Source organism: Pyrgilauda ruficollis, unplaced genomic scaffold, assembly GCF_017590135.1.
Source record: "Pyrgilauda ruficollis isolate IOZ18807 unplaced genomic scaffold, ASM1759013v1 scaffold114, whole genome shotgun sequence".
NCBI classification, from domain to species: Eukaryota; Metazoa; Chordata; class Aves; order Passeriformes; family Passeridae; genus Pyrgilauda; species Pyrgilauda ruficollis.
The window spans coordinates 885,108-912,552 of record NW_024509655.1 but is presented as its reverse complement, the minus strand read 5'-3'; the positions used below and the strand labels follow the sequence as shown (position 1 = coordinate 912,552).

Below are 27,445 nucleotides of genomic sequence, written 5' to 3'. Positions count from 1 at the left end.
AAATTTAGACCATGTTACTTCCTTCCACACACGTGCTCCTCTGTTTGCCTGCGTATTTCCCAATCCTTTCCTGCACAGGAGCTACAAATAAATGGCTGCACATTTTTTGGGGCACAGGGTGGCGTTTAATGAAAAGTTTCTACTCAGAAATATTCAAATGAGGAAAAAAATACTACCACCTGCCACAGACAATATTTTAAATGGATAATTCAAGCCGCTTAGTAAATTTTTCCATACTTTTAATTTAAATCACTCTAAGCTACATTTCATTAATTTGTTCCAAGTTCATTGTAACTAAAACTAACCTAAGAAATAACAAATGTAACTGTCTTTTCCCATACTCTGTCGTATTAAAATGAAAGTTTATTTTAAAAAAAAAAGAGTCCACAAATAAAACAGTGACCAATACTTTTAAACAAATACTCTGATTCTTTACTCTAGAGTATTCTGAACAAATACTCTAATCCTCAATTAGAAAATCAGTTTTAAATCCTCCTGAACAACTCTGTTCACCTGATGATATTAACAGCTGATGTTACAGATACTATCACTATTTAGCCATATGAGAAGGCTAAATTTAATTTTTTTGTTGATACTTTTCTGAATTCACAGTTAGATTGTGGGATTCAGCATTCATGGATCTTTGACACATGAATATGCAAACTGCCAAGATATTTAAAACATTACATCCTCATCTGAAGCCTATATAAAGCTTCTGCTATTTTAGTTCACTCTTACCAAGGGTCTTATTATTTACTTCACATAAAGTAGAATTGCTTGACTATGGCAATACCAAGCAGTAGTAACCAGCACAGAGAATAAAATGAAAATATAGGTGTAAGCAAAATTCTTTAAAAATAAAAAATCTATACTGCTTGAAATGAAGTTCAATTAATTCCTTATTTTACCCATTTCAAGCACCGTTACAGAGATGAGATCAGTTAGATTTATGTCCCCATTTCCCTTGTCTTTGATGCTGCATCTGGCATAAAGTGCCTTTTCCTGGTGCTAAAATATGAAGATGCAGATGTATCAGTGGTAACCAACATTTTCTCCCAATTAAGTTTGTATGCTTCTCTTAGATGCCATTAACATACATCTTTATTTTTTAATGCATGTTTTCAATTTTATTGCTTTATTTAAGAAGCAAAATAAAAAAAATGAGGAAAAATAAAACAAAAAATATTACTTAGGCAGCCTAAAACAAGGTTTTGACTTTTTTTAAAGTCAGTCTCACCATCTGTTTTTCTGCTTGGTAAATTGGTTTGTAGAACATAAGAAACCATTTTGACTTACTGGCTTAATGAACTTCAATCTAACATTGAACATAGTGCTTAAACCACTGCAAGAATATTGGCATATCAGCACACTTCTCTGAAAAATTGGACAATGTTTGCTCCTTCCTCTGCAGAGCCATCTTGTGGCATAAAGGAGGTTATATTTGAAATTATTCAAACATTTGGTCACAAACAGCACTAGTATGCCATTCTTCATAAACACACCCTCCAAATTAAAAATTACCTCATGTATAGTAAGCAGGTAATTGAGGATAGCCTGCAATTCATCTTCTTTTATTCCATAGTCCTTTAAAAACAAACAGGTTTTAAGTATCAGCTTTCAAGTATAGAATGCTATTTCCAAAAAAAAAAAGAATTGTTACAAGAAATGTTTATATCACAAAGCAAGTACCACACAACAAATTTGCTTTCACTTGATCCTGTAATAGCTTCATGGCTGCAAGGTAGCTTCTTCCCTGCCCCCAAAAGCACCCACTGAACGCCATAAAAGTGGTTTAAAGCAATTTCAACACATAAAAACAATATAAATAGCAATATTGTATATGAAATTGTTAGAGTAATACATGTTAATTGATACAGTCAATTTCAACTGAGAGCTTCCTGTTAACAGAAGAATTCAATTGAGGTGGCATAAAGGACTCAAAAGCAGATCTGGATGTTTAATTATAAGCCTCTTAGCTATACCCATATCTATGTTTGCTTCTTATTTTCCACTAGAGAAGCCCATCTTCCGTTGCTATCAACTTTGAAGAAATCTCAATCATTTATGGCACCTATGCCAGCAATATGCCTTGAAGTATTTTTTGTGAAAATAAAATAAAAACCAACAGTTTCTAAGAACAGGATGAGGGTAGGCAAAAGCAGGCTTCTTCACTTCAGGGGCTTTTATTTTTTAAACCAAGTCTTTCACTTCCTAAAAAGATTTTGCACCACTATGTACAAACAGAAAACTTGACAAAGGATCAAACTCAAACTTTTTCGACAGATGTTCTATTTTTGGTTGTGCTGGTTTTGGTTGGGGTAGAATTTACTTACAGGAGACAGCACACAGCTATGGTTTGGATTTGTGATGGAAACAGTATTGATAACATAGAGATATTTTTGTTATTGCTGAGCAGGGCTTACACAGAGAGACCAAAAACCTATGATAGGAAAAGGTCATGAAGAGCCTATAAGCAACAGAGCTGCTGAATTCCAATATTCCTCTAATACCCAAGAAACAGTTGTGAAACTTACTGATAGTCTTTTTTATCCTCCTCTGTCCCACTGACCCACAGCACATAGTGTCAAATACTTCTATTTGGTCTCTAGGCACGTATGACATAGCTGATACTGTTCATTTAAAAAAACCAAAACTAAATACTTATTTCCCCACCAGTAAACATTTCTAAGCTAACAACAGCTCTACTTCTGATAAAAATAGCTTAGAAGGGGGATAAAATGAAAAAAATGCATCCTTTAGCACCGCTGTCCGTGGCAAGAGCCACAACAAAAAGAAGCACCTTACATGGCTTTTTCTGTTTAGTTACTATCACAAAATTCAACATGTTTAAAGCATGTTAGGCATTTTTTTGTGAAAAGAAACTCAAATATTCCAGCATAATTTACAGCTATCCTACCTTCATGACTAGCTGTTTAATGAACATCAACAAAAATGCTCGCAGTGATAAAATCTCCTTCTGAGTAGGCCGTGGACCATCTACAAAATAAAGTAGATATATAAAATAAAAATTAACAGTCGTTATTAGCACAGACAGCATTTTCACAGAAAGAAAAATAAAAGGCATTTTCTGGGTGAAGAAGGCACCATTCTATGTCTTCCCACCCTCTACTTCAGACCACAAAACACTACTGTGTTTTATCACTTTTTATTAGCAAAATGCCTGATTAGTGAGGTTCCACTAAGGCTTCATCTAAATTCTGATGATTTTAATGTTTCCTTGTAGTGCTATAAACCAACTTCATGCAAGGAATAAGACTGATACAAGAGCTTTAGGTCAGAATTTCTACATTTCAAATTTTTGCAGTTTACAGGTTTTTCTCAAGTTCTGCCATAGTTCAAAGCAAGAGCTACATGCCATTATAATACACTGGCTAAATACACAGAAATTGATCTTACAATGCCATGTATGAAGAGTACCTTGAAAGACATGACTTACATTTTTAACTCAAAGTCAAAAAGGACTGGCTTCTGCCATCTCTGCGTAAAGCAGACTTTCAAAGAAACATTACAAGTACTCAAACACTCAGTAGCTCCCAGGAGAGCAAAGTTAAAAAAACAGGTGCAACCAAATGTCAAAGTCAAATAAAAGCTTTGGTACAGAAAGCAAATGAAGTGCTGCAAATACATTTTGGGGGATAGTTTTTACATTTGCCTGCAGGGTCACAGTTCTCATTATCTTAATCATCACAGAAAAGCAAACCATCTAGAGAATGAAAGTGATCATATGAGTCTAATTTTATAAAGAGCATAGGCCCACAGGCATACTTGGTTTAAGAACAGCTATTTTCAGTATAAACCAGCCTAGTCAAAATAAGCCATTAAACTGCATTACTAAGACTATCCTACTCATCCACTTGCCTCAGGCTCAATAAATGAGTTACGAAACTAAGTAAATCCACAAGAGGCTAAAAATAAAGAGACTAAAAACATGCATGCTTTGCTTCTTAAAGGATGAAAAATACTACAAAACAATCCTCACAGCCCTCTAACAGGCAAGGCTGATAATTTCAAGAAGATGGTGGCAGGAAGTCAGACTCATCTAGGGAGCACTCACCCCTAGTAAATCTAGCTCTCTCCCATCACCTGCTTCTCTCTCTGAAATTCCAAAAATTACAGAGAAAGGCTATATTCCCAAGAACAGCTCTACTGTACCAACATCCTACCATTTCTCTGACCACCTCTGTCCAGTATCAGTTTACATAGGTGTCTGATGACAGAGGATATGACTTCTAAAGAAAGTTTCCTATAGATTGTGAAAAAAAATCTTTCAAGGACAAAAGCACACCGCTCACACTGTTACAGGCAACCCACCCCATTAATTATTTCTGAAGAACTGATGGTTCTATTCTAAACAGTGTATATAAAACTTTCTTAAAACAAACATCAGATTGTGAGAATAAAAATCAATATATATATATATATATGTACATACCTATGCCCTTGGGAGTTACCCCACTGCGATCCTGAGGGTTCACCACCCAGTAATAATACTTGAGGGTGTGCATGACCAAAAGAACCGTCCCAACCCGCCGGATTGCTCCATAAATGTTAACAGTGGCAATGAACTCGGTAGACAGGTAAGTATACAGGGTCAGCTGAACCTACACCACCAGTCAGGAAAACAAAAATCATCACACCTGAATTACAGCATGTCAGACAACTGAATTCTTACATTTCATCTATCAAAATGTCCTAAATAGATTTTCTCAGCATAGCTTAGTCTTAAAACCTCTGAAAACTGATGAAAAATTTAATTATATTTCTGAAATCATGCAGTGCTGATAAAAAGGTTTCAGCTGCAAAGTTTTGATCAAAATTTTTCACTGTCAGAGAACAGAAATTGACCAAAACAAAAATACTCACTTTCAATTTATATCAAGACTTAAAATCGGACAACCAAGATAATTTCCCTTCAAAAATTGCTGAGTTTTTCCCAACTAACCCATTAACACTTCCTTCCCAGTCTGGGTCAAAAGTCACAACTCTGTTCTGCAGAACACTGCACATTTCCCACATCCCAGAAAACCCTGAGAGTCTGCAAAACTCGACCACTATATGCAGCAAAGCAGAGGCTGAAGAGAATTCCTGGATGAATTCGTAATTCTTTGAAGTCAAGGCTTAGTATCAACACTCCCAAATCAATACACAGTAAGATACCTTATTGATAAGAATAAGCAATTTTACCTGTGCTGGGATATGAATCCATATTGCAGGATTCAGGAGAACATGATCACACAGCTGCTTCAGCAGGGGTACCCCATTGTGTAAATTGCTCAGGTATTTTGAGAAGGCAAGGCAAAGGTCTAGCACAGCTCTGGTAACATGAGCCTTGGAAGACTGCAAAAGAAGATTTGCTTAAGGAGAGCACTGCAACAGTCTAGGAAAAATATTTAATTTTAAAAAAATTCAACATTAATGTAAAACATCAAGGAAGATTTACTTTACCTTTTCTAGGCTGTGTCCTATCACAAGGAAGCCTTTACAGGAAAGCATCTGTTCTTGCATAGCAATAGAGTTCTTCAACAACTCCATGATGAATGCCAGTAAAGTAGAACTGGAAAACATGTTTTAGTAAACAGAAATGTGTTACTGGGTTACAGCAAGACAAAGTATTTCCAAATTAACTCTCCCACCACACAACCCTGAGACACATGTTATGTAAATATTCTGTTATGTAAATCAGAACTTTTAAAACAAAAAGCAAGACTAAATTTTGAATGCTTGCTTCAAAAAACTTACTTATTTTATTAATGCTTTTCTAACTTGAAATTCTGGACTCTGAGATAACCATATAAAAGGAAAATCCTTCTGAATTTTTTCAAGAAGTGCAACAGTTAAGTTTGTACTACTCTCTGCTTCATGTTTCAGCTACAAACTTCTGCAACATCAGTTATGATTGCCATTCTACTTCTTAAGCTATCAGATGAGCAAATATTTTTGTAGACACAGCTTTGCTGCTATGCTGCTGCCAGAGGTAATATTCCTGTCAAGGCACTACTGCCTGTGGATCAAGACTTTAACCAGCTGAAAACCCCTTTATTGCTGGGCCAGTTTGCAACTGCATCAAATCCCTGACTTATCGCATAGATGCCCAAGTCTGAGCCAGCTCAGGAAACACACAGACACAAACAGATGGGCTGAAGGAATATTGCGATCATCCCTTCTAAGAAACAGTATGGATACAGACAATCTTTAGACAGTCATGAAACTACAAATGCAATGAATCAGAGCAAATTACACCAGAACTCTAAAAATCAATCCCTTTGCTTTTACTGCTGCTCTTTAACTTAGGAGCTCTAGGTCTTAGAAGCTCTGTGTCTGGATGTTCAGAAGTTGGATGGAGTTGAAACAGAGCTCAAACCAGAGGAAAAGCCTAGCAGCAACACTAAGTAACAGTATCTTCCAAAAATCTGAAGGTTGAAACAAAACGAAGAAAAATTCCAAGGCATGGCTTCATGTCGCTGAAACATTCAGCCTTCCCAGAGTTTCTCTTGAAGCTTCCCCCAGTGAATTCTCTCCATGAAAGGAATAAGCTCAGGAATATTACCCATAATTCTGCTACACAGAAAATTGTCAACTATAAAATTTGTGTACATTTTGATTCTCTGTGACCTTTCACAGAACACGTGGTGCAAACAAGTACAGCACTTTGAGGTCCTGCCTGTACACTTTTTGTTGTTAGACATAATTCATTGTTGCACAAGACAATGCAAACTACTCTGTCATTTGATAAAACAATAGGTAATTTCATTTACTTCAAAGGAACAAAGCCCAGGACACTGCAAGTACATGCACTCACCAAACAGTTGTGTCAATGTGGTCTGAGGAATATTGCCTATAGTCCAACTGTGCAAAGAGAGGGAAAAGCACCTGCACTCCTCCAATGGAGTGCAGGGCACTTTGGATGGAGTGTGTCAAGACCGCTTTCACATCCTGACAAGAAGAAACAAGAAATATTGAAACCACCTTCAGACACTGATAAAAAGTTTGTTAAAATAGCCTTTAATTTCTTCAATATAAAAGTTGTATTATTACCAAAGAAAAAGAAACAGCAAAAACAAATTGGCTGCCACAGTCACAGTAAATGTCCAGTATGCCTGACCTACTGCTTTAGATATAGATACTTTTAGACACAGATATACAGTGCAGATCCTCAGGTGAATATACAGGAGGTAGCATTCAAAGCACAGGGAAGAAAAGGATTTCATATCAACAGGGCAAAGGATGGGAGATAGGGAACATCTGTAGGAGAGTGAACAAGTCAGAAGTGAGGAAGAAGGATTTTTTTTCAAAGCTAACCCAGCCTTTGTATTTACTAATAGAATAATTCTTTTTCCTAGGATTCTTTTGCATGCTCTTTAGTTCAAGAAACAGGAGCAACCCAAAAAACCCCAACCTATGCGCAATTCAAAAAATATATCAAAATCCCTATAAAACTGGATTTTAGGTTTTCAAACAGAAATCATTTGTACCCTCCAAATCTATGAAAATGTTGATTTACCTGCAGCATGAGGGCATGTGGTGAATGAACAAAAATAGAAGGGTTATCCTTAGGGGACGACTCAAGACACAGCTGTGCATCTGTAGCCCTTGGATTGTACATAAAAGCAATAGCACTGGAGAGTTTGCCATCATATAGCAACAATTTGTGATGTTCATCGAGGAAGAGATCACTTTCTGCCTTGAACTTGAACGTTCCCTAGATTGGAAAGCAGGGTTGAGGAAGGAAAGGAGAAAAAAATCAGATCAAGCACACTGAAGACACAGATCAGTACAACTATTGCAAAAAATGATTAAAATGTTGCTTCTTTAATCAAGCAGTTTTTCATAAAGAAAGGTTCTCATAAGAACCGAATACTCATAAGACTCAAAGTCAATTTTACAGCATTAAAATGGCAGAATTCTTTTGAAGACTGTCATCGCCAGAATGGTGGGTAATGTAAAAGAACCACATTAGCTTGGAAACAGCAGGACTGTCAGCAATGCTCACTCAGAAGAACTAATAATTGCGGAGCAGATAGAAAAGGAACCATCTTTTTTAGCGTATGTTTGTACAGCTGCTGGGGAACAACAGCCTTCAATTAGTGTCCCTCAGGCTATGACAAAACAAGTAATAAATCACTGCAACAAAACTAATCCTCAGCACTCACTTCACACATTAAAAAACCCCACCACTAGCACAAGCAACTATAAAGCCACATTTCTAAAACAAATACATCATAACTGATCTAAAGTGTTCAGCCTCATTGAAAAAGTGAACCCAGTCAGAGATAACAGCTGTGTTCTCCCTCTCCCAACCACCAACGTGGAAATTCTGAGAAGCAAACAGGAGCACCATTGTTTTTGTTTTATAAGAAGCCATGAAACTGAAATAATGCTTACTTGTAGCTTCTAAGGCCATACATAGGCTTACAGAAGAAACATAGAAGTTTAATAAAAATATTACAATGTAAGATCTTTTTTTTTGGACACAGAAGTGTCACAACATTCTTAACACCTACCATAAAGAATTAAACTTAGGAAAGTCAATTCTAAGATACCTTATATCCCAGGCCAAGCTGATAAATGGCAAAGATCTGAGCAGCATTGAGAGCCTCACTAAAAAGGTAAACAGATGTCATCTGCCCACAAAACACTCGATTGGCATCTGCTGTTTCTGAGGAGCCCAGGAAACATTTGTCAAACGTCTGAAAACAGAACCCAGTAACAGGGTTTAATCCATGCTACACAAGCAAATCATGCAAAAATATGCATTTCATAGGGAATATTTTTACAGAAACAAGTACTTAAGGGCCTCAACAGAAAGAAGTATTATGTTCTGAGATGCATAAGACCACTATTTATTCCTCTACCAAAATGTTACCATTTTTTATTTCAACATTTTTTAAAAATGCATAAAATGGGGGAGGCTTATGAATAAAATGTCAAAGAGTATCTATGCAATGCATCAAGATGATCAGCTGTAGACAGTGTGCAGGGATTACTCACATCACTGGTGTTGACAAACCATGTTATTTCCCCATAAGATGCCAGTTCCCCGTTCACATAACACCGGAGTTCACTGTTCTTCCAGCGGTTATAGATGTGCACTATAGTCACCATGTACCACTGAACAATAAAAAAACAATTGATATAACTCTATAAACACTTGGGAGTAGCATAAGCATTCAAGTGGGGCTTGGAAGAACAAATTCAACTCTTTATGTGAATTAAATTAAGACTGAAAGATGTATTTTAAGTAGAAAAGATTAATAAGTCACTGGTGAGTCTTCTTGCATTGCTATGTCAAAGAATAATATGCCATTCTTTCCACACAGAAGCTTAAAAGGTATTTATGGCATATAACTCCAAAAATCTTTATGACAATGCTGAACCAAATTTACACTGAAACTACTCTGTAAATAATTTCTAAACTGAGCTACTCTTAAGCAGGATGGACTACTACAAATGCCATTCCACAGAGCAAGGATGGCTCCAGACTAAAGCCTCTCAAAGGCTCTGCACGTCCAATTATCACAAACAGAATCCATATTTACAGCAAGGGATTACTGATAAGGAATTCCTGAGAAGGCCTGTTCTCCCACAAGATGTTTACATCAATTCCAGAAACGTTAGTCAGATATATAAGTTAAAAAGGGAACATCCAACATGACATAACACTACCTAATAGGCAAGTCAGCCTTGAACACCAGGAATAAAATCAACTCATGTTTTAGTTGTAAAATTAAAAAGAAATAAGAATTCAGAACACATATTTGTTTTGCTCATTCCTGTGTAACTATTTTTCTACAGAAAAAATGAGATTAATCAACAGCTATAATACAGACACCAAGGCTACAATTTTAGACTTCTGAAACATGTTTGAATGATTTTATCATTTTCACTCACCTTTTGTGGCTTGAAATCAAATTTTACACAGTGCTGGAAACCTTTTCCCTTGGATTTTATGGACGTTACAATCAAGCAGCCTCCAACAAAGTGAGCAGAATAACCAAGTCCTTTGTTTGTTCGAAAACTGACAAATCAGAACAAAATCAGCACATACACAGATGGATACAGAAATCGTTGAACAATTAATAGAAACTGAACTTTAGCAATATCAGCTTTACATAATACTCACCAATATAAATAAGGCTTATCCTTATCCACATTAATATTATTTACAGGATCCATTCTTAGCCAAGTGTGGAAAGTAAATCCATTCTGGTATGGCCACTTGGCTATAGGAGGTAAGGCAATAGCCTGAAGAAAGCAAAAGTTATTCATGCAGAAAGATCAGCACAACAGTAAAATTGTGCAGCTTAAGATACACTCTTCAAATATATGCTGATAAACAGAGCATACTGCAAATGTATACACCTCCTCTATACTGAAGAAAAAAAAATCTGGCCTAACTTCTGTTCTCTTTGTACTTGATTGTTACAATATTTTATTAACCTAAATATTTAAAAAATGACCTTTATACCTCAAAAAAAGATTATTAATAGTAACCTATGTTTCAAAATTTAAACACTTTAGTGAAAGCCTTATGGAATAACTTCTCAAAATGCAAATTCAGATTGGTTTGGTTTTATGGTAACCTGACAAAATAATCAGTTTCATTTTCATAGTGTTGGTATTCAGGAAAATAACTGATCATACAGGGAAAGCTGGTCACATTTCACTTAATAAATTATTTTCTCTCCTGAAATTCATATTTAAGTAGGCTTCCAGTGAGTATAACACAGAATTTCTAACTTCCTCAAATGAAACACAATGCAATCTCCACCAGACAAAATCAAATAAAAACACAATATCAAATATTGTGTTTTTAGTGCAAAGCCCTTGAGTTACAAACCATGCAGCAGAATCCTTTGTTTCAAACAGCTGGGGTTTATTTTTTGGAGTTTTTCAGTTGGTTGGGTTTTTTAGCATTACTATTAACTTTCTGTTGGTGTGCAGCCCAGATTTGGAATACACACTTCAATTAAGATTGCCATAACCTCTGATCAAAGATGCCACCCAGATGATCAATATCAATGAATAAAAAAACATCAAAGAACTCAAGTGTCTCCAGACTTGTTATTATGTTCCCATGCTCCATTCAGCTACTCCTGTCCACACAAAATGCTATAAATACTCCTGTATATCAGCTAACTAACCAGCCTCCATATCTTTGCACCTAACTCCTGGGAATTGATAGCATTATCTCTTGACTTAACTCACAATGGATCACAGAGTAATTATAGTAAATAACTAATTTCTTAAACTTCATAATTTAAATATATATAAAAATACCTACATAAAGGTTACTGAATCACCCCAATATCATAAAATATGGTTCAAGAAATCAACATAATTAACAGAAGTTAAAGCAGAAGTTAAATAGAAAACCAAACCAAAACGAACACAAACATGTCTGCCTATTGCCAAGTTCTGATGCATATGACAAAACTGCAGGAGCAGTTTTCTAGTAGTCGGCATTTTTCAGTCTCCAAGGTTTTCATTCAAAAAAATAATTCATTATGTCATCAAGTTGGTGAAATTCAATCTCAAGCCTCCAAGGCAGAAAGCTAATGGGTTTATGTGAAGAAAACTGGAAAGAATCATCTGATAAATCTTATTCAAACCTTATTCTGAATTAAGCATGAAATTTTTAACATAATTTTTCATTCTACAATTGTAGAAGCAAAAGTGTTGACATACTTGAATTCCATCAGAAGATTCTGCACAGGGTTTTCCAACTGTCTATTTAGTTTCAAATTCTTTTTCAAGTGAACACCACAGAACTTAGAAATGAGTCACAGGAACAATTACAAAAAGTCTAATTGTTGCTAAATTTAATCTTTTTCAGTATTATTCAGCCTATAAATATCTAGGATCAATGCTTTCTCAAACATTTCTCCTAAGCATCTAGAGTGAAAAGCAGGTATAATCTCCTTGCAACATGATTTAACTGAACCAGTCTGAAAAGAAACCAACAAAACACAAAAAAGCAGCCTAATTTGTATCCATTGTTTATGTAATAGAGTTTGTCCTTCTGTAGTGACATCTATTATAAACACGATTTATTCAGGCACTAGTGTAGGTGTTAGGCAGAGAAAAAAATTTGGTTAAAACTCTATGACAACTACAGATGAGACAAAGAACACCACAAATGAAAATAACCAAGGGCCTTAATAGAACAGTGAGCAAAAAAACAAGAAATGTAAAATATCTACATACTGCAGCACTTTTTCCTGGGAAGTTGAAGAAGGCATCAGGTCCATATTTCTGAGGCATATGTTTTAACACAGACAGTAATTTCCCAGCATGTGGTGGCTGACAAAGAGAATTATTACATTTGTAAATAAGTAAAACAAACCTCCAAGAAAGAAAAGACTGTGCACACAAAAAGCAAATTCCAACACATTTTAAAACTTTGCACATGGTTGAATAATACCCTACTGAGACACTCAGCACTCTCAATAAAACAACATTAACAGTCATGTATACCTTCACACAATATACAGTAGATGCACTGAATTAAACTTAATTAGGTAACTTCACAAAGGACTTGAGGGCCAGACCCATATTCACCCAGCATAAACTAAACTGACCCTGAATGTTGATCCTGCCACTGTCTGTTCACTCCCATCAGCTCTCTGTATGACTTCGCTGTAAGCTAAAGAAAATCAGCTGGTCCAGATGAAAACTAACTTAGAGAAAACAAATGCAAACCAATTTTTAATTACAGCTGTTCGGGGAAGTGGCTGTGTGAAACATGTGCCAGCATAAGGGAAACAGGGAATAGCTAGCAAAAGGGAGAAGGAAGATCAGCAGAAGGACTATTTTCATCAGGACAACCATCATACATTAGATTAAACTGATTTGGTTTTTACTTTCACATAAGTCCATGGAGAAAGATTCAAGTCCCAAGGGCATTTTGCAGCATCAAATCTGAGTGCTCAGTGTGAATACTTAACACTTCTCCACCACCCATATCCCGTTGATCTTATTATAATAGTCTGCAACTATAAACTCCAAATCAAATGTATGAGCTCACAACAATAGGAGAACAGCAAATACTGATCATAGTGACAGGAAAATTTTGTATGCTGTCTTTCACCACACCATATCTTTCTGGCAGATCTATTTTTAAACTACAATTTTGTAATCCTGATATTTTCCTGAAATTGCTCTTTTTCACCCTGCGGTTAACAGTTACCCTCTGAAAACTATGCATGATGCTGGAGCATTGCATGATCCATCACAAGTATTTCAAATGTACCAAAGTTGGAGTCAGCTAAGCAGTGCTTCAAAAATCTGAGTTAAACTGAGGAGGAAATGCTGAAAGTGACTTCGATGTCTGCAGTGCTATAGAATTCGACCAGGTAAATTGTGTTGCAGCAAAATACTTGGTGTCTTTTCAGTTCTGCTGATTTTAAGATTTATGGAGCTGTACAACTCCTTGGCAATCCAGCTGTGGCATTTTTCTCTTGCTTTCCCCTGTTTTTGGTCTTTAATAAGAAAAGGAAATTAAATGCAAATAGCAGGGAGACAGGAAATGAAAAAGTTAATGTTACAGAGACAACTTTATTTCACCTACAGTTAAATATACTCTCCATGTTCAATTATTAAGTTTAAACCATCTATAAAGTTTAGAGTATTTTTCTTTAAGGAGGTTAAGATCTCCAGAGTTATTTATTTCAAAGGTCCTTTTAAAGTCTGCAGTATTATGTGTGCATACTTGCTTTTATATGGTATACTATTTTTTTTAATTATTTGAAATCAACAGAGAGACTGCTACCTCTCCCATACACTAGCCAGAGTATTTAGAAATAACAGGAACTGAATTTAAATTCAAAGCAGGTAAAATGATTGTTAAAATAGTTCCCAAGTCCAGTGAAACAACAACGGTGTGTTGGAGAAAACTTTATCAAGTGGCCTCTACAACACAGGCATTTTTACTTTAGGGAAGGTGGTTTCTCAGATGTAAAAGGGTCCCTTTCTATTACACACAGGAACAAGAGAATAAATTATACCATTTTTCATTGGGACTTATTTCCTTCAGTTCAATTTCTGCCAAAGTTTTCACTTCCCTAACAGGATAATTTTTTTTAATCTTCAGGTAAAGTACAGCAATGTGACAATGGGAGCAAACAGAACTGTCTCTGTAGGCATTTTTTATTTATTTCTCTCTTCTAGTTAAAAAAAAAAAATAACCCTACGCCTTTGTCCTTCAATTTCACATAGCTGGAATCAAAAACAAAAAATTATGTGCATAAAAACACTTAAGAGTCACCTTATTACTCACAAGTGTTCAAAAAGACCAATATAGTCTACAGGTTCAGGAAAAAAATTTAACTTCATCACTATTCTACTCTCTGTATTTTAATTGCTTTCAGGTAAAAAGATTCTTTATACAATACAAGAAAGCTCTCTATATTTTTTGGTACATTCAAAATTTGTTTATCATTAAGTTTTTTGGAACAGTCTTAACTTGTGAAAATTAGGAAAAACAAAAGCAACACCATAAAAATTGTTTCAGTTTCGTGTTTTCTTTTACCCATCTCCCTTTTTCTCCTTGCAGCTTGCTGAAGAATAACTTCAGCTCTCGAACTGTCAGGTTATAGCTAGCCAACACACCGAGCATGTCCACTAAGAGATCTGAAAAGCAGAAAGAACAGCGATGTAAGTGCTTAATAAAATACAGAGTCAAATTTTTATCATCTAATTAATAACTGTGTCCATGAGAAGCAGCACAGTTTGAGTCCCACACTGGGGGAGGCTGTACCCGCAATCATGTTGTCAGCTCTGTCGATCCTCCTGAGCACTTGTTCCACGAGCCCCACTTCTGTGCAGGCCTGCAGATTCCGTATGCTTTTCTTCAGGATTGCTGTGAACATGCTCCAAACCTCAGCCTGGCAGGTGATGTCACACTTATCCAGTAAGTCAACCATGCAGGTGATGCCCTCTCCTTCTTGGATGATAAAGTTCATTTCCAAGTCAAACTGGCCCCCGACGAGCTTTCAGAGATAAATATTTTTAAAAAAAAAAGAGCTTAAGGCAACTGTATCAAAGCATTACCCTATGCCTGAAGTTATTCATTCTGTGAGAAAAAAAACTATCAAAGGGGAAAAAACATAATAATGAGGCCAATATCAATGTACCATCTTATTTTTCTTCTGTTTCAAGATCTGTTGAGTTACAAAGGTGCTCTTAAGGTGTCAACTATTATCAGACAATTGCTGCAGAGAAACATTTGAGTAGTTTAGGACAGAGATGTCCCAAGTTGAGCTGAAAAGTGAAGACACCAAGTGAGTGTTCTAAAACAGGTGAGCCCAACAAAGCAGGCAAGATATCTTAAATGACCTGGAGTCACCCTAAAAGCTTTCCTTCACATTTGCTTAACAAATCTCCATTAAGAGGGCAATTCTAGCCAAAAGGAACTGATGCACATCAGAAATATTGCCACTTATAAACACTTATGAGACATTCCAATGACTAAAGGTGGTTAAGAATTAACTGCCAGGTTCATTAGCAGTCCCAGGTACTCAAAGGAAGCAAAGGCTTGCTGTATTTGCAGGCATGTGGAACAGCAGCACCGTTCTAAGCCTTTGGCTGTGATTTGGCTATGATACTTGAATCCTGTAATATTTCAGGTCTCCTAGAGGGAAGTTTTGTTTAAACATACACTGAGTAACAGGCCACATATGCCTGTGGATATAATCTGCTCCACTCTCACTTGCATACTTAATAAAACAAAAATTCCGGCTGGAGGCAAAATGCATTGTACTAAGTTAACTCATTTATACCAACTCCCTCCATCCACTCTTTAAAGTTCTCTTGACTTTAGAGCTGTATTAACCTTAAAAATGTGCCATGCTTACCAAAATAACCATTATATACCAGCATACAAACAAGAATTCAGGTATCATTGACTCAAATTATCAAAATGGACTCATGATTAAAAATATTTCAGCTCGTTCTCACTTCTGCAAGTTTGTGTTATTATTTCTGTCCTATGTGGCAATGCTCTTTGACAGGTTTTGGCCATTAACAGCTTCAGTACTGTCACCTGCTGAAGTCATACCATGTCAAAACTGCCCTAAAATCCTAACTTGCTTCCATATTAGTTCCAACAGCTTCTCTCAGCTAGTCAGGATCCAAAGAACAACTTACAGAACAGAATATACACTCTTCATTAACCACTGAAATTACCATACATTTTCCTCAAGTGTCTAAACCTTGCCACTTTGAAGAAGCCATCTTTGGACTTCTGGGAATAAGTCAGTAATGCCAAACATCACAGGAAGCAGAGAAAGTTGCTGCTCTTTTGACAGAATAGACAATATCACATGGCAACGATTTCTAAACAGTAATTTACACTTTTCCATTTTCTCCTCTCTGGGTCATGAAAAATAATTATGCAATTTACTATCAGATGCTTCCATAATATCTCAGAAAACAGCAAGAACTGAATGGGGTGACTTGAGTTATATTTCCAGCTTCTCTATATCAACTCATGCTGTCAACTGAAACAAATCCATCAAATCAGTACCATCCTCCAAGCTTTAGTTTTCCCCTTCCAAAAGATGGAACAGAAGCCTAACTCAAGAAAGCTCTGCAGGGTATGCTAGGCAGAATGAATTGACACAGAATTATCTCAAAACAAATGTGAAGAAAAATATACACCCTCCCTTAAAGAAAACTCTCAACAGAGCATTTGAAAATGTAAAATACATAAACAGAGTTATACTTTATTTCACTGAATTTATCCTCTACAAAACTGAAGCATTCCTCAAGAATGCTCTTCTTAAAATCAAGGTAAGAAACAAAGAAAATATTGCATTCTGTGTAGAGACAGAACAGCTGAAGATTAAATTCTGGCCACAAACCACCTGCTAATTCTTAACAAGAAATTCAACTCTTTATGCATTTGGTTTTAACTATCAGCCAACCATCAATTATCACTCAAAAACTACATACAGCTACTGGAGGTGACCTTACCTTCACCCTATAGTCTACACCACCAATCTTTCATTTTTGGCTACATACACTATTATCAGAACCCACCCATCCAGGAAGCTGTCAAATTAGGTTTCCAATCTCATCTGCAAACATAAGCATTTCAGGAAGGACGTTCTAGGAATAATATGCTATGGTAAAAAATAATTACCATTTTAGCACTTCCTGTGAGGGAAGTGAGGACAAAAAAAATTGCCAGGGAAAGCAGAATACCCAAGGCAGGGTGCAGCTGATGTACAATATGTATGCACATCTGTTAGATACACACAGGCACACACAGGCACACACACCCGTACACTAAGTCATATTAACCCTTTCTAATGGTGATTTGAAACTGATCAACCTTCAAAACACAAATTTGTTTCCAATGACAGGGATCATAATCCAGGTCCATGCATTGGCTAGTTATTATCTGAGCTGCAGTAATGGCTGTGCACAGCAAAATGTAATCTTCCCAAATGTCACAGTAAGTTATGAATATCTGAGCAGCTTAATGCACCTCACTAGCCATGAAGTGTGAGAATGTAATCTTATTACCTTTTTTATGGTTGTATTTTTTTGAATAATGTAGCCTTTGAACTGATGTATAGTCTTTCCTTGCACTTTAGCATGATTTGGTCTCCTGTGTCGCACAGTACATTTTTCAAAATTCTCCAATTCAATGTATTTTAAGTCCTATGCTGAGCTGCATAAACAATCTTTATAGCAACCCACAGGGTGGCATAACGTTTTCTTTCTTCAGCATGTAGAATTAAGTACAAGCTTACAGGAATAGTTTTAAAGGGCAGTATTCAAATACATCCTCACAAATTTTGGATTTTGCCAGTTATATCCACCTTCAAAAATATATATTTACTAAACCAATAGCTCAAGCTTCTTAGTAAAATAGTTCTACATTTAGCTGATTGAGAACATGGAGAATATAGCAATTTTTGAATACACGTGCAGAAAGTATATTTTTTCCCCTCTTAGGCAATTAAACTAATGAGAAGTCAACAAAGTAGCACTAATTTTTAGTATAAAATAGCACTACAACACTTCTAAATAAAATCAAAAACAATTTAAACACACTTAACCTTTCTTTGCAATGAAGTGATGTGAGATACGAAAGAAATGCTTCAATGTTTGGGTGAGCATCTACCAAACTACTGCATACACAAAATATCTCAGACTAAACAGTCAAGCTCCACTTTTCCTGAAAGGACATGATCTGGATTATTAATCTAATCTAAATTATTTCTCCCATTAACAGATATAAAATATTTAGAAAGCTTGCAAGACAACCCAAGAAAAATTATTTCAATGACCTATAACACAAAAAGAAGAAACCAAGTCCAAAATCAGCATTTCTCCGGGAAAAGACAAATTGGCTATACTTGGGAGAACTACAGGGCTGGATCTTCACATGTTTTTCTCAAACCCCCAGAAAAAGTCCTCACTTCTATAAAGTTTCCTCATCCTTCTGGTTGTTAGATAAGCCACAGATGAAGGAAGTACTTGCTTTGCTCCTCAAAGCCAAGATGAAGGACTGTTAACTAAACTATGACCTCCCCCTTTTCCTCAAGATTATTATTTTGTAATATCAGAATTGTTTCTTTAGTGTGTCCAAAACAAGAAGTATGAGCACTTACCCCATGAAGAAAAAAAAAAATGCAGTCAAACAGGCTGGCTCAATCTAAGTGAAAATTTTTTAAGTTTATGCTTAATAAGAACCTGCAAAGCTGGACATTTATAATACTCTTTGCCTATGTTTATTCCTTTCTTCCACCAAAGAAATAAACCACCTCCCTGACTCCATTTTCCCCTTTCCCATACTCAGAAACATATTTGACATATTCAGAGATTCATTGAATTTACCTGATTGAAAATTATTGATCATCAAAAATAAATGCCAAAGATATGGGAAACGTAAGAATTAAAATCTCTCTAGAGTAAGAATCTCATAGGATCATGTATGATTCCAAGTTGGTCAAATTCCAAGGGCACACAATAAGTAGGAAAAGTCAGCACCATGATACACATTCATGATGTGATAAAAAGATGGTTGTGATTCGGAAATGCTTCTACAGAACACAAGACAAAAACCATTGCAAAAGGTAACTCAGACAAACTAATTTCCATGCATTCTTTTCCACCACTAACAGAACACCTGGAGGTGAGAACATTAAAATCTGAGTCCTAAGAAGATTTGGCAGGAAAGGCAAATACTTTGGATAGTTTGGATAAGTACATCAAATAGTGACATTAGCATTAATGTCAAGTCAGTGAAACAGGGCTTAGGTCCAGAGAGGTTAAGAGGGAGGGCAAGAAAGGGGCAGAAGAAGCCTGGATGTCCACTTTTTTCTTCATTATATTGCTAGTGTACCATAATGCAGTAGAAAACTAGAGAAAACACAAAGAACTGTGGAAAGACACACTCAAGAAAAGTGAGGTCACACTTTCTATCAAGACGCAGATGATTTAAGGTCATTTGCTACCTTGGCTCAAAGTTTAAAGTGAGAGCATGAATGCGCAAGTGACCAGTGACTCTTTCACAGAAGGAAAGATTCTGTTCCAATCACTTCAGTAAGCAGAAGACTCCTCTTGAATCTTGCTCTAATTTCACCTTGGTTTCTCCCATTGGAAATAGGTTTCTCCCATTTTCAAACAAAACCAGAAATTACCCAAAAAAACCCCAAACAACAACAAAGCAACAAAACATAAAAGAACAAACAGGTAATTTTTGCAGAAAATCACAAACGTGTCCTGCTGATACCTCAGGCTGAAGTCACCAATCTCCACCATCCATCACCATCCTACAGTTACACCACATTTGTGCACAAATACTGTTTTATGTACTGCCAAGCTTTGAGGGAAAAAAAAAAAAAAAAAAAATAGAATACTAACAGAACTAACCTACCTTCTAAAGCAAAAAGGATGGTAAGAAAGGAAAAAAAAAAATCTCCTTAATTAGTTGCTTTCTCTCTTATTGCCAAGTTTATAACAAAGCCTACAACTTCATTTACCTGGCAAATGAGAAGTCCATTTTAAACCAGGCATATCAAAAGTGGCATTGCACAACAGCATTGCACCCACTTTAAACTTGATGCTTCTATGGGATTCTGTTCAACACTGTTCTTAACTATAATCAAAGCTGGATCATTCAGGAAAAAAACATTCCTATTGCTTCCCTTCAAAGGGGTGTAATATAAATGTTTTGCATTAAAATAATTTTTTTTCAAGTCTGTCTGTCATTTGGAAAACTGCCTAAATGTAAATTCAACAGACATCCACAAGGTGTTAAGAGTCTATTGCTGCCACCTAATGTTGTATTTGAAACCATTAGCCCAGAATCACACATTTTTAAGACAGTGTCTCAGCACTGTATCATTCTCTTCCTCCTCCACACACCTCTACCAGCAGCTTATATCAGCATGCTTCATCACAATGAAGAAAAAAAACCGTATCTCGAGGAAGTAAGAGAGGATAAAACTTCCAAGTAGCAGAAGTTTACATTTAAGCACTGGATTCTATAAAACCAGAGTTTCATCAACTTCGCAGAAGCTAACTACAGAGGACATACAATTTACCCAGGAAATTACTGGCAAATATCTCCTACCCAGTTCATCTGAGACATAAACCAACTCATTAAAACTTTTCTTTAAAAATGCACTTAGCTATGCATACATGAAAATTACTCTCTCAGTGAAAATAACAAATTCAAAAAAGCAAAATTCTTGACCATGAAGGTACAGTACATCTGAAGAATCCTTTTGGTGTATGAGTTTTTCCTTCCCAAGAGAATGGGGGGGGTAAACAATTTTAAAATACAATTATGCTATAATCAATGATTCTTTATTTACCCTAGCTAATAATCTAGTATTTTCACTCTACTCACAAGCATTTTTATGTTAAATTAGTTCGCTAACATGATTAGTTCAGTTTGTAGCATGCAGCTGAAGGCCCAGAAAACAGAGCAATGCAAGGAAGAATTAGCTATACACAACATTTTTAAACACAGGGGCTGGGAAACAGGTCTATGAATTGCAAATTTTATACTTTTTGTGTTTAATCTACTTTAGAAAGAGCCATTAAATACCTTTTAAGTACATACCAAAATCTGAAAATCAGTATCTTATAAAGGGAACAACACCAGTTTAAAGTGAAATTATTAGCAAAGTTAAATTCTATCATACACAAACAGGAAAAAAAAAAATTCTGCAATTATCAGTTTGGTTTCCATTCAAAAAGGGATCTTAGCACAAACAGTTCAAATCAAAAACACCATGCTTGAACTCAAAACAGCTACAGCATTCCATGCTAGATGATCTTTAAGGCCCCTTCCAACCAAACCATTCTATGACTCTTGGACACTACCATGCACTGTGCCTCTGTCTTCCAGAAATTCAACAACAGATTCCAAAGATGAAAGGCATAAACAAGTCCGATATAAGGAATTTTTCCCTTCTCCCAGTCTTTACTGCCCCATCAAGAGGTGGGACAGCTGATACACAAATGATTGCCAAGAACAAAAAACACAAGTCCCAGGGGCCCACAATGTCACTGACCAAACTGTGGATAATACCCAGCAAGCCTGCAGCCATTGGAAAAGTTCAGATGGGGAAACAGAAGACAGGATAAAACTGATTCCCTACCAGATTTTATCTGACACACAACACTCGGCATAAAGGTCTTTTGCACCTGAGGAGGCTGCACCACAGAGCTTTATTTCAAATCCCGGGGAAAAAGCAACTACCAAGTTGAATTTTTGCAAATCAAAAAATTTCAAGACTAAATTTCAACATTCTCTAAACAGTGGCTTTACTAAAGGTGCATTTACATGGCAGTTTCCCTTGTTTGACCTGTATTATGTATTTCAATAGATATTACCATAGAAAATATCTAAATCCAGCTGAAATTCCCATCTTTCCAGTACCTGTATTAACAGCATTAAATTCTGCTTTTGTTTTAATTAACTTTTTTCAGCATACCTTAACCTATGATTCTGTTTAAGACATACAAGAAAGATATAACTCTGAGAGATCGTTTAATAACATGCAAATTTGTAGCTCCATACAGGAAATGAAATATCCTAAATCTTTACATCACATCAGATTCATATGTGCATTGAAAGCAAATAAATCATTTAAACCATGATACAGAGAACCTTTTTGAATTTGCATTTATCTACAGTAAATACTGCCATGTTCTTTAATAGCTTGCTAGTGCAATCTTAGCAAACTAATGATTTATGGTTTTGACATTTTAAAAATCAGAAATATATCATTTTATGACATCCAGTAGAAAGTCTGCTGGAGTTGGAGTTACATTACTCTGAATTTAAACTCAGATACATGAAGCATACATAGCAAAGCAATGTACCAAGTATCCATTTCATTATTCCAGCACTTCCCTCCCTAGCTACATGTCTAAAAGTTATCTAATGTTTTTACTTGAAATACTAATAGATTTTTTTTTTTTTTTAATTTTCATCAAGCAAGATACCTTTTTGTCAGTTCTGGAAATATCACCCATCAGCAAACAAACCCAGTCTGCAGTACACTGAGAACACCATGCTTCAGTGACCAAGCTGCACAGGTCTGCATCATGTCCTACCTTAACCCCTCCCCTCAAGGAAGGCGCCCAAAAGATAACATTTCTAATACCACATTAATCACCAACAAGTCCAGAGTGGGGAACAAGCCCTACAGTCAGAACAGCTTTACAGGGAATAATACCTTGCTTGCACCCACTTCCATCAGTGGTGCAAAAACAACACTGCCCACCACTGACACCATGCCTGAGCAAACATAGCTGCTGTTCACATGCTTAGCATTTTCTAACATGCTCAGCGTTCATCATCTAAAAAAACTAACAGTCTGCTGCTTTTTTGTTACTTAAATGTAAAATATTACCAAATATGTATTTTCTTTCAACCAAGCTGGTGTGCAAAGCCAGCCACTATATTTCAACAAAAAAACCTTTCAGGATGCTTCATTTAAGCATTTACTTTACTTATGATTTTATGAAATATTATATTTTTTTTCCATTTGGCAAGAGAAATCACTGGTGTAGTAAATCCCTTCCAATTATAAAGAAATACAAAGAATTATAGAATTTTTCTTGTGTATGCCACTTACACCAAACAGAAATGCTACTAAATATATACAGATATATATCCATGATGAGTAAATAATGTACCAAACACACTATATTTGAGCTTCTGAAAACTGCAGCTTCCTAAACTAAGAAAACTAGAAAGAATGTAAATAATTCTCAGAGTCTCCTAGTGCATCCAAAAAGAGGTATCCACCCCCAAGCAAGACATTCTTCTGGAACATCAAAGGAAAATACTTTTTGAATCATTGCTAAAAAAAAAATTAAAATTAGAAAGTTTTTATTTTCTCTTTAAGCCTTTTTAATTCCTATTTTCATATTTGTTATAATGTGACATACTAATATAGCAGCATGACTATAATTTATAAATAATAGTATATATTTATTGGGGGTGAATTATCACCTTTTTTTTTTAACTGATGGTTTGTGCAATCAAAAAGGTTTGAAGACCACTTCCCTGGATGCCAGAGAACAGACAATGTATCTCTACATTTTTCTACGGATCAGAACATCTGTCTGGTATTTAACAGTGGGTTGAGGGCACAAGCCACCACTCTTTATAGAATCTGAAGTTTGCATTCTGCAAGTCTCATACAAACAATTCTTCACAGAACATTATAAATTTTGAGTTACATTTGATATCCACTTTGTGATAGTTACAAAGTACATTATTTCAAAAGTGTGTAACAACAGAAGTCTACAAGTAAAAACAAGGTTATGAGTTCATTCTAGACAACATGTTTGAAAGTGGTTTGCTAGCCTGTAGAAACCAGAGAATAACAGCTACAAGTAAAGGAGAAAGGTGAAAGAAACAAAGGAAATCAAAGGAAAGTAAACAAACCAGATGTTCCAAACATGGAATTGTATACCAACAGCAAATAAACCTACAGTGGAAATAAACCGAAGCTCAAAAAGCCAAGAAAGAATACAAAATGAAGAGATTAATCAATTTACCTATAAAGCTCTGGCAGGTTTCATCAGATTTAGAAACCATAATGTTACACACTTCCTTTCCTACTGGAAGGCGCAGCCCCCCCCCCGTAGCTCCTCCACTGCCATCACCTTTCACAGCTCAGCAGGCAAATTGCTGGGAATTTCAGCACAACTACAGGCATCAGGTTACAAATTCCAGCAGAAAGCAAGAACCAGCACATCTGTTTTCATCATTTCTGGCACTGCCTCGATCCAGAACAGTTGGAAAACACCCACTGCAGTTGCCTGCTCAGACTGACAGAGTTTGCTGCCATGGCTGCAGCAGGGACAGATATGAGCTGGGATGTAAGGAACACTAAATGACATCTACAGGAAATGTAACCCTCAGCTTGCCCTCGCGCCATTTTTAAAATTTTCTGTAGCTGTGATGAACATGGGAACACCAAGCAGCCTACCCTGGCTAGAATAGAGGATGCTTACAAGAAGGAACAGCATTTTGTTTACTCTTACCAAGTAATAACTTTTGGGGCGTTTTGCTTTCAGATTCTGCCATTCCTTTGTTTAGAGTTTTAAAGAAAATGGATTACTGAAAGTCAGTGTATGGAAATATTGCTAAACAGAAGATTTCTACTAATCAGGGGAAAAAAGTGCCTTTGTGAGAACAGGACATCAGGAAAGCCTCCACAATTCGACCATTTTATTTTTATTTCTTTCAATGTCCATAAGGCAATACTGAAAGCAAGGGCAGAACTGTGACTCTGACACTTAATGTTTGTTACAAGTGGCTTACATTTCTATGTTTGCAAAAATATTTTAAAGCTTTCCCTCCTCCCTGATTTGCCACAACAATGTTTTTGGTTGGTTGGGGGTGTTTAACTCCTGGTATAGAAACTACTATTACTCTAAGGCTATACCCCACCTCGATTTCCTTCTTATCCCTTTTCTCAGTGTAAAGGCAATGACTGAAACAAACTGTCTCCAAGGAACTGGCACAACAGTAAACAAGAGAAAAAAATCTCACAAAATCACAAAGAAACAAGGAAGACAAAGACTACAAGTGTTGCATACGTTATCACTATCATACCATCACCTACAAACACACTCTCCTGTTTATAGTGTTGTGACCAAGGTAATTTCAATTGAAGAAATTGAAAGCGCTGCAATTGGAATTGGACCTAAAAAGACAAAAGCAGCCTCAATTAATACAAACCCAAACTACATTCTGTTTCTTTAATTTGGCAATCAAATTACCAACAGCAACTGCCACATATTGTTCAGCAAACCTGGCAAGACCCTTCCATTCCCTGTGACCAACTATAGTTCAAACTGGAGGAAAGTAACAACTTGAATAAAATTGGGCTGAATTACATTTTGGAGCAAGCATTTAGCCAGTAAAGTCAGCATTTGCTTAGGCCTGACCTCCACTATTCTTAACTTTAAAAAGAATTTTTTTAAAACACCAAATTCAGCAGATTTATCAAAAATTCTGTTAAAGACAGAGCATTAATGGAGTTCTCACCATTTTTTTCATCAACACTGTCACATGTAGTTGCACTTCTAAAGTAAAAAGGCTTTTTCTGGAATTACTACACTTGCAAGGATGGAAGAATTTAGGAGGATGCTCAAACCCTGTCCCACACAAAAAACTGTGAAGCAAAACTAAATTATGACCCACAAATGATAATCCATATAAGCTGAAAAAGGCTACATCCAAATAATGTAAGAGTTTGTGACACAGTGTTTCTTAGAACACTCTTTTCCCCATGAAAAGTGTGCTTAAGTGAACAATAAATCTTGCTTCAGTGAGACGGTGAAGGAAAGAACATCTGCCACTATGAAAAGCTACTCAACTTGAACACAAAGAAAGCATCATTATCAAAGGAGAGGTGAATACCATCAAGACAAACAACAGTATAATCTTTTCAGAAAAATCTTCTCTCTCATTCAATATCCAAATTATTGTCCCTTTTTTCTTTAGCGTTAACAGCCACTGTTAACTAATAAATATAATTTCCCTCCAATTCTGTAACTAGTAAAGCATCACAATAATAAAACAAAAAGTAACCATCCTCCTAGTTTCTTAAAAACTCTCTCCTATATGAATTGTATTTATTTACTAAAACAAGTTTCAAAGAAAACATAAAACATCTATTATATTCATGGATTCTGGGGCAGCAAAGGTAACTACAGATTTTACAAATAAAAGGACTTTTAGAAATCACAGAGGAGTTCAATATTTTTCATCCAAACAAATAAATAGAAAATAACTTCATCTTTAAGTAAATAATTTTCAGTTAAACTCTAAGCCTGGAGATTTGGTGAAGCTTCTCTCAGAGGAGCTATTTTGTTTTGTTCTCTTTCCTTCTATTGGCACGTTATCTCTAGCAACGAAGTTCTGCCAAGCAAATTTGGTGCTATGAAGAATCACAGACGCATTCCTCAAGGTTTATCAAATCAAGCTCTCAGTAACAGCACTTCCTGCAGCTTTCCACACACATAAATATTTACTTCTACAAGAAAGAGATTTCCCAATACAGCAACAGAAGCAGTAATTGCCACAAAAACCATGAAACAGGTTTCAAGACAACAACCCAATCAACAGTATAAACTGTGGTCTCTTAGGTGTGAAGCCAAAGACCAGCACCAGTATCTGATATTTGCAGTGGGATAAGGGAGTATGTCATGAAATTCATGGACACATACGCCTTTCAGAGGAAGGTAGAAAAAAACCCTAATGACAACAACAGCCTTTAATCTTGGTGTTTCCTTTTCCTTTCAGCCTACACATTACCCTTTGTTCCAGTGTAACTTGGAGAACAAACCCCAAAGAGCATTACTATCTACCACCTGCCTCAGAAGTAGTACTGGTGGGCACATGCATGCCCTCCTGCACAGCTCACCACACTTTCTGACACCTTTAAAGTGGCAGCTACCAGTTGGTGAGATTAAACCACCATTAACATTATACCAACTTCATTTATACACTGAGCTTTAGTGATGGCCTGTTTTTGTCAAAAATTTTGTCATATGGCTCTGTTCCAAAGCTCCAGTGTCCTTACAGCATGCAATTTCTCTGTAAGGCTGACAGTTACTCTCTGTAGTGGGTTGACCCTGGCTGGATGACAGATACCCACCAAAGCCTCTCCATCACTCCCCTCCACAGCTGGAGAGGAGAGGGAAAATATAACTAAGGGTTCATAAGTTGAGATAAGGACAGAGGGAGATCACTCACCAAACTGTCACAGGCAAAGCAGACTCAAATTAAAGACATTAATTGAATTTATTACTAACAAAATCAGAGCACTATAATGAGAACTTAATCAGAACTTAAAAACACCTTTCCCCCACCCCTCCCTCCTTCCCAACTCTATCTGATCCCCACCAGAGGCACAGGGAGACAGGAAAT

The 27,445-nt window shown here is 36.2% G+C and overlaps 1 protein-coding gene across 4 annotated transcripts in view; it reads right to left on the bottom strand.

The window, feature by feature from the left end:
* LRBA (LPS responsive beige-like anchor protein) overlaps positions 1-27,445 on the bottom strand; it is a 366,577-nt gene that overhangs the window by 309,474 nt on the left and 29,658 nt on the right. For all 4 annotated transcript variants that reach the window (XM_041479868.1, XM_041479849.1, XM_041479878.1 and 1 more), the window contains exons 3-16: positions 14,777-15,008; positions 14,549-14,649; positions 12,226-12,321; positions 10,142-10,263; positions 9,910-10,036; positions 9,010-9,129; positions 8,562-8,708; positions 7,523-7,720; positions 6,821-6,954; positions 5,467-5,575; positions 5,206-5,358; positions 4,454-4,622; positions 2,918-2,997; positions 1,522-1,584 (exon numbers count right to left, since the gene is read on the bottom strand). In XM_041479868.1, the coding sequence (XP_041335802.1) occupies positions 1,522-1,584; positions 2,918-2,997; positions 4,454-4,622; positions 5,206-5,358; positions 5,467-5,575; positions 6,821-6,954; positions 7,523-7,720; positions 8,562-8,708; positions 9,010-9,129; positions 9,910-10,036; positions 10,142-10,263; positions 12,226-12,321; positions 14,549-14,649; positions 14,777-15,008 (1,851 nt within the window). The remainder of the gene's footprint in view (positions 1-1,521; positions 1,585-2,917; positions 2,998-4,453; positions 4,623-5,205; positions 5,359-5,466; positions 5,576-6,820; positions 6,955-7,522; positions 7,721-8,561; positions 8,709-9,009; positions 9,130-9,909; positions 10,037-10,141; positions 10,264-12,225; positions 12,322-14,548; positions 14,650-14,776; positions 15,009-27,445) is intronic.